This window comes from Plectropomus leopardus, chromosome 8, assembly GCF_008729295.1.
Source record: "Plectropomus leopardus isolate mb chromosome 8, YSFRI_Pleo_2.0, whole genome shotgun sequence".
Taxonomy (NCBI): domain Eukaryota; kingdom Metazoa; phylum Chordata; class Actinopteri; order Perciformes; family Serranidae; genus Plectropomus; species Plectropomus leopardus.
Window position 1 is genome coordinate 18383539 of NC_056470.1, and position 7580 is coordinate 18391118.

The window sequence follows — 7580 nt, forward strand, 5'->3', positions numbered from 1 at the left end:
TGTAGACAAAGCTGAAGAGATATTGTTGATGTAATAATAATAAGGAAAAAGAACTCATTTACTCATGATTAATCCTTTTATTCAAAGTACATTTTCAGGGTGATGACATAAAATGTGACGATGAGCATATAAAGCTTCAGCGAAAAACCTCAGTGAAACCATAGAATGTAAAATATACGAACATTTGGTACAGCCCTAGTTGCATTTTATTGTTTAATATTAGTTACCTGCCTTTTTATCAAAATAAAAAGGGAGGAGCCTCAACTGCAGTCTGAAGCTACTTTTTACAACACTGGTTAGTGTGAAAAATGTAAAAGAAAGTGAAAAGGTCCAATCAGAATACCACAAAGAGTTCAAATGTTTCAGTTTTCTCTTCTGGATCAAGTGAAAAAAAGAGAGGAAAGAAGGGCGATCATGAAAGAGAAGCAGTTAAATGTCACATCCTAAATTTGATGACTTGACTATAATACATAATCTCTCTCTCTCTTCTGCCCTCTCCCCTTTTGTCTTTGGCTTCCTGATGCTCCAGGGTTTCTTCCGCCGCAGTATCCAGAAGAACATGGTGTACACCTGCCACCGAGACAAGAACTGTCAGATTAACAAGGTCACACGAAACCGCTGCCAGTACTGCAGGCTGCAGAAGTGCTTTGAGGTCGGCATGTCCAAGGAAGGTGAGCCCTCCGGGACTGGACTCCCAAGAGGTGGAGAGACCCACTTCCAAAACATGGATAGTCACTCACGTGTGAATATCTGTAGACACACACACACACACACACACACACACACACACACGGCTGCAGATTCTTTCAGCTATAGATCAAGACACAGTGAGATATACCCTAGCACCTTGGAGACATTGCCAAGCAGTTTAAATTCTACTTCACTCAGATCATTTTTTCTTTTTTCTTTTACCACCGAAGAATCTGACCTGATTCACACGGTGTGAACTTATTGATCTGTTAATGCTCAGTAAGAGACTCTGGGAAACTATGCAGCAGAGAGTGCAGAAGCAGATGATGAGCCTCGCAGGGGTGGTGATCGGGGCGAGGCTGGGCACTGTACCAATCATATGACTAATCGCTTTACGAAACAACTCTGACTTCCTGTTTCACCACAGCACCTCGCCCCTCTGGCCAGCACAGACACTGCTTTCATTCATAAAGACAATGGAGCAGAAAATTAAATTTTGAGTTTTTACAAAGCTGGTGGCGCCAGGATTCGTGCGGTTTGCCTAATCACACATACAGCTCTGTGACCTTTTGAGTTTGACCTTGTGTGTGTGTAAGTGGCAATGTCTTGCCCCTCTCAGAGCCCGTGGGACATGTATGTGGGTGTAATGTTTGTGTGGGATGTGTGTTAAGACCGGGATCACATTGTGCCTCTGCTATTACTGGATATCCTGAGAGGAAGGAAAGTATGGGAGGAGGAGGGAGAGGAGGCAGAGAGTGGAGGACCGGCTTATGTGCACCGGTCAAGTGAATAGAGAGATGGACAAGGAAGACAGCGGGTGATAAGAAGGAGATAGCCAGTGTCTTTTCTGTGCCAGAGGAAATATGTTAATGCTGTTAAGAGAAAATCTCAGTTGCTACTGAGTTCTGGTTTCCACCAGCGAGCACAGTGTCCTTGACAGTGGTCAAAAGACACAGAGCATGAGTGCTATGGATGTTTTTACATGTGATCACAGATAAAGAAGAGGAACATTGTGTAGCTGATCCGTGTTGCATTTTGTTTTTCTTCTCAAAGCGGTGCGCAATGACAGGAACAAGAAGAAGAAGGATGTGAAGGAGGAGTTGGTGCTTCCAGAGAGCTACGAGCTGAGTGGAGAGCTCGAGGAGTTGGTCAATAAAGTCAGCAAAGCTCACCAAGAAACCTTCCCATCACTTTGCCAGTTGGGCAAATACACCACCGTAAGTCTCACACACACACACACACACACACACACACACACTTGCCCCAAACAGTATTATTCACTCATACTGAGTGTATGGTAACATTCTTCATGCAATGGCGTCACTGAGGGCTCCCAGATTGCATGCAAAGACGTAAATTCACCGTAGCTTTCTCAACATAGTAGTGGTTTAACTAATTCAGTTCCCCATTTAGCCATCTGTGTGGCCTCTGAATGATTGATGCAACATGTAAATGGATTTTTCCCTGTGATTGATGTAAAATGTAAATGTATGTGTTGTGAGGCTTGGACACGCGTGCCCTGGATGCAGAGAGGGTCGCTCACCCTCTGTGCCAACACATTTGTCTGTGTGTGTGTGTGTGTGTGTGTGTGTGTGTGTGTGTGTTCAGAACTCCAGCTCAGACCACCGCGTCCAGCTGGATCTGGGTTTATGGGACAAGTTCAGTGAGCTCTCCACCAAATGCATCATCAAGATTGTGGAGTTCGCCAAGCGGCTGCCGGGTTTCACCACCCTCACCATCGCTGACCAGATCACTCTACTCAAATCAGCCTGCCTGGACATACTGGTGAGGAAACAATGTTTTGGTTTTCGCTTTTGTCCTCTTCACTTGCTCTTTTCTTATGAATAACTTTAGCTGACGGATGAAGGAATACTGACATCTGCTGGTAAAATGTGGTAGTGCAGGAGGGTTTGTCCAAATAATACTGAGCCTGCTGAATCTGAGAGAGAGCGGTTACAAACACATCGTGGTGGATTGTAATTATATAAGTACATTTACTAAAGTACTGTACTTAAGAACAAATTTGAGGTGATTTTACTTTAGTCCTTCATTTCTGTGCTGCTTTAGGCATGACAGCTTTAGTAACTACTTACAAATTAAGATTTCTACACACAAATCATATGAAAAGTTAAATATGATTATTTGTTATGATTTAAACTACCAAATAATACCAAGATAGCCAAAATGACCTGGCCCAGCATCGGCCAAAACTCTACATGCCAGGAGAAATGTCAAGCTGTTTGGTTGCCCAACTCAGTTTAGACTTGGGATTAATGATGCCCGATTGGCCTTTTACTGGGCCAAATAAACTGGCCAGATTTTGTCTGGCAACACTGTTATCACTTGATATATAGGCCAATAAGCACAGCTAAAATGATCAGGAAATCAATCAGATCAATTTGATTGACAGAACTTTTTTGATCTTTTAGTTGTTTTTCCTTTAAAAATTACACCAGCTTCTTATATGTGAGGATTTTCTCTCAATACTTAAACATTTCCTGACTTTTTACTGTTACTTAAGTAACAGTTGTAATGCAGCATTTTCACTCATTTACAGTATGGTATTAGTTCTTTTATGCAGCAGAATCCAAATATTTCTTCGGCCACTGTACACACGACTCTGAGCTTTCGCTGTAGTAAACCCTGTTAAATCTTATCATATATTGCCCAGTGTTGACAAAGTATATCTTTTGCTCTCAGATGCTGAGGATCTGCACACGCTACACCCCAGAACAGGACACTATGACCTTCTCAGATGGGCTGACTCTGAACCGGACTCAGATGCACAATGCCGGCTTCGGACCGCTCACAGACCTGGTGTTTGCCTTTGCTGGCCAGCTTCTACCCCTGGAGATGGATGACACAGAGACTGGCCTCCTCAGCGCCATCTGCCTCATCTGTGGAGGTACTGCAGCATACACATACACAGTGACAATGCCAGCTGTGAAGAGAAGTTGCTCTAGTAAATCTGTCAGCATGTCACTGCATTTTCTTTTTTCTTTTTTTTTATGTGAAATTATATCAGTCTATAGAGAAACTATTATTTTGAATTTGTGTTATTGTGGTAAATAACAGAGAGTATAATGCATTTTCTGTACTCTCTTCATCAGACCGTATGGATCTAGAGGAGCCTCAGAAAGTGGATAAGCTGCAAGAGCCTTTACTTGAAGCTCTAAAGATCTATGCCCGCCGCCGGCGCCCCAACAAACCTCACATGTTCCCCCGCATGCTGATGAAGATCACTGACCTCAGGGGCATCAGCACTAAAGGTTAGTGTGAAGCGACTAAATCTGGGAACAAGTTCTGATTTTGAAATAGGCCTGACCGCTATCATATCCAATTTGTAACGGTATTTATAGAGCGAGTATAGACTCACTGTTTTACTGACAAAGAGGGCTTTGTCCACTAGCTTCAGTCTTTTGGTGTTTTATTTGTGTTCTGTATTACCACTTTTCCACCAAAATAGAACAGGTTCTATTTCAGTCCCTAATTTTTAACTGTTCAGAGCATTTCCACAAAAACTAAATTGGTCTGAAACATGAAAAGTTGGTCCTCAGTAAAACCTTCCACATTAAGTAACATAACAGCAAATTTATATTCCTTTAGCTGTTGACGTAGCAATGCTCTAATATGTGGTGATGTGTGGTGTTTTGTTTAATATCACGTATAGCTGAATTAATAGTAAATTAATTTAAAAATGTTATGGGAACATAGGGCAGGAAAAAAAACGTAACGGGGTCCTTGAAAAATCATGGAAAAGCTTTGGAAATTTGTCCATGAAAATGTGTGGGAATCCTGTCAATAGTTGGTCCATGCTTGTTTTAGGCGGAAAACAAGTCTTTGTAAGCACAGAACAAAAGTTTGCAGGTTTGCAGTTTGATTATGCTCAAAACTGGTATAAAGGCGGGCTGGTTCACAAGATAACTACAAAGCTCTTAGAGTCTTGAAAGTACCAGAACCAGAGCTAATGTGTTGGAAAAGGGGAGTGTGTGACAGGAGAGCTGTGTTTTAAAACATGATAATCATCTACCATCACCTTGTTCTCTGCTTCCAGGTGCGGAGCGAGCCATCACTCTGAAGATGGAGATCCCGGGGCCAATGCCTCCTTTGATCAGGGAGATGCTCGAGAACCCAGAGGCCTTCGATGACCAAACAGAGGGCAATGAGAGCCCGCCACCTCCTCCACCACCGCCGCCACCCCCACCACCGGCCCAGGTCAAGCAGGAGGCCGAGGACGAGGACGACAGCTGGGCCACAGAGAACGGCAGCGAGCCATCGCCGGAAGAGGAGGACGAAGATGATGACGACGATGTCGGGGATGAAGATCGAGACAGGGGCTCGGACAGTGACGGGGAGCCCTGGGGGGTCCTGGACGCCATAGATGGGTCGAGGAAAGGCCTCATTGGGAGGGCGCAGTGAACAGAGCATTTCATACAAACATGCACATACAGGTTCAAACACACTCATACATAGAGACATACGACAAGACCTCACTCACTCTCTCACCTCAACAAAATGCTGGCCTTCCCTTCCTCTCTTTCTCTCTCCGTACTGCACATCACTGTGTCCTCCACAGCAGAGCACAGCAGAGCCTTATGTGTACAGACACTTCTAACTCAGGCCACATGGTCCATGAAAAGTGAACTACAGAAAAATAAAGGAGAGATGACAGAATGAACTCCTTGCGTAGCCAAGAGAGAAGGTGACAAAAAGAACTCGAACAGTCTCTTTTCTTTTCCACTATTGTTGTTTATATCAAAATAGGGGAACGGCCAAACCAGACACCAGAACTGAGCAGTTGATTCCGACGGATTACAACAAGCACATTTCTCAAAAGACACAAGAGTACAGGGCAAAACCAAATTGAGTATGCTAATCTTTTGTTTTTTTTGTGGTTATTGCTTTTGAATATTGTTTTCAGTTTTACTTTTTCAATTTATGTATAAGTCCATACATATCTATATACCATTATATTTTTGTCTTTATTTGTTATTCTGGTTTTTATATATGAATCCTGTTAGACGAGTTTTTTCTTTGAAGAGCTTTCCTGAGAAGATATTCCGAGGGAAAGAAGGGTAATCAGAACTGGCTGGGTCTTCCTTATCAGCTACATATGCTTAGCTGGGGCTTTTTTGGGCACTTTGGCTCACTGTGGATGTCAATGATAATCAACCCAGAGGACTATTGTTATGTTGCAGTGACTTAATCAGTTTCTGTTATCAGGGAATTGGCATTATTCTATTTTGCTCTCGTTGCAGCTGGCCAATGCTGTCAGTGCAGAAAGTAAGTATCTTTGTGCCAAAGTTAGGAAAAGTCATCTTTGGAGTTTGACTACTGGCAGGGACTCCATTGATCCTCACAGCAGCTCACACATGCACTCAATCTCACACACACACACACACTCAAATGCATACACACACACATGCAAAGACACCGTTAGGTCTACCCTCAGCTGTTGCAGATGTGCCAACCTGGCATGGAGTGCCCAGACAGATTTACACTTGACCGTATATGTAGCACTTTTGTGATCCTCTGTTCAAGTAAGGCACATCTCCTCAGCTGAGAGTAGAGTGAGCTTCTATCTCCGTTAGCAAGTCCAAACTGATACTAACATACAGAATACAATCAACCTTAGAAAAACTCCCCCAGATGATGTCAGTAGACGAATGCACACTTTCAGCATGGATTACAAAAAAAAAAGCATCCACACAGTAGCAACATCATGCATCAAAGACATATGCAAGTCGATAGCAGGAATCTTTATGGAAGACATTTTGGAATCAGACTCAGGGCTTTTCAGTAAGGACCAAACCCTAGCTGCTTTCAGGCATGCTAGAAACAGGCAATATTTATGTGTGTATTCTTGACTCAGTTTTTTGATCAGCTCAACCCCTCTGCGTGTACATAGAAGGTGACAAGTGTTGAGAAACGGCGTGGATGCCAGTCTGACTCTCCCAGAAGGGGGACAAATCATCGTCATCGCTGCCCCCCCCCGCCCCCCTCGCCTGTGCTCGCGCTGGCATCCATGCAGCAAACTGCCTTCTCATCCCAAAAGCCATTATATCATCTTGTCTTCTTGTGTATATCCTCACTTCTCTTTAAAGGAGCTGTGGAGGATTATGTGTTCTCATGTATCATTTCTTTATTGCCAAAATGTCTTGGTATAGGCGATCAGCTGGGAGAGCACAGCTGATATACAGTACTGAGGTTTTTTTCTGTCTCTCTTCGAAGCAATATGAACATTCTTTCTGTAGCGGCGAGAGGTCCCATCTTCTGAGTATGGGCAGGTCTCCTCAGTGTGTGTGTGGGTGTGTGTGTGTGGGGGGGGGCAGGGGGGTGAGGGAGGGGAGGCATGTGTGCGTGAATGCTTTAACATGTTTTGAGTCATTGGGTGAATGTCCTCAGCACGGTGCTGTCACACAAACTCTTGTGTGATGACCTCATCCCTTCTCTCTTCCTGCTGGGCTGTCATGATGTTAATGATGGTGACGCAGGCAGAGCATTGAGATTATGTTGTTACATGTTTTTGTTTTTTCAACATGGCCAAGGTGTTGTCTACCGTCTGTTTATGTCAACTCTTGTCATACAAAGAAAAGCCATATAAACAGTAAGAGGCACAATAAACTACTTTTGTGAGATTACTGGACTTTTTTATTTAAAATGTTCTGCAAAAAGTCTTACGATGAGAAATTTCTCGTCTTATAATGCTATAAAGAAGTTGCTTTGTGGATATCATAATGCATTAGTAAATGTATCAGTAGAGGGAGCTCTTGCACCGTGGCTGCAGGGTGCTCTGCATGCAGCAGTGTTCACCCTGCATGGAGGAGGATGAGAGCAGGGTCTGTTAGGTCATGGAGAGCTGAGGGTGCAGAGGCTAATAAATCACAGTC

The 7580-nt window shown here is 43.5% G+C and overlaps 1 protein-coding gene across 4 annotated transcripts in view; it reads left to right on the top strand.

Moving 5' to 3' along the window:
• rarga (retinoic acid receptor gamma a) overlaps positions 1–7331 on the top strand; it is a 50641-nt gene extending 43310 nt beyond the window's left edge. For all 4 annotated transcript variants that reach the window (XM_042491321.1, XM_042491322.1, XM_042491320.1 and 1 more), the window contains 6 exons: positions 530–671; positions 1744–1907; positions 2299–2475; positions 3391–3595; positions 3801–3959; positions 4745–7331. In XM_042491321.1, coding sequence (XP_042347255.1) covers positions 530–671; positions 1744–1907; positions 2299–2475; positions 3391–3595; positions 3801–3959; positions 4745–5109 — 1212 coding nt within the window. In that variant the 3' untranslated portion in view covers positions 5110–7331. The remainder of the gene's footprint in view (positions 1–529; positions 672–1743; positions 1908–2298; positions 2476–3390; positions 3596–3800; positions 3960–4744) is intronic.
• The last annotated feature ends 249 nt before the right edge of the window (positions 7332–7580 follow it).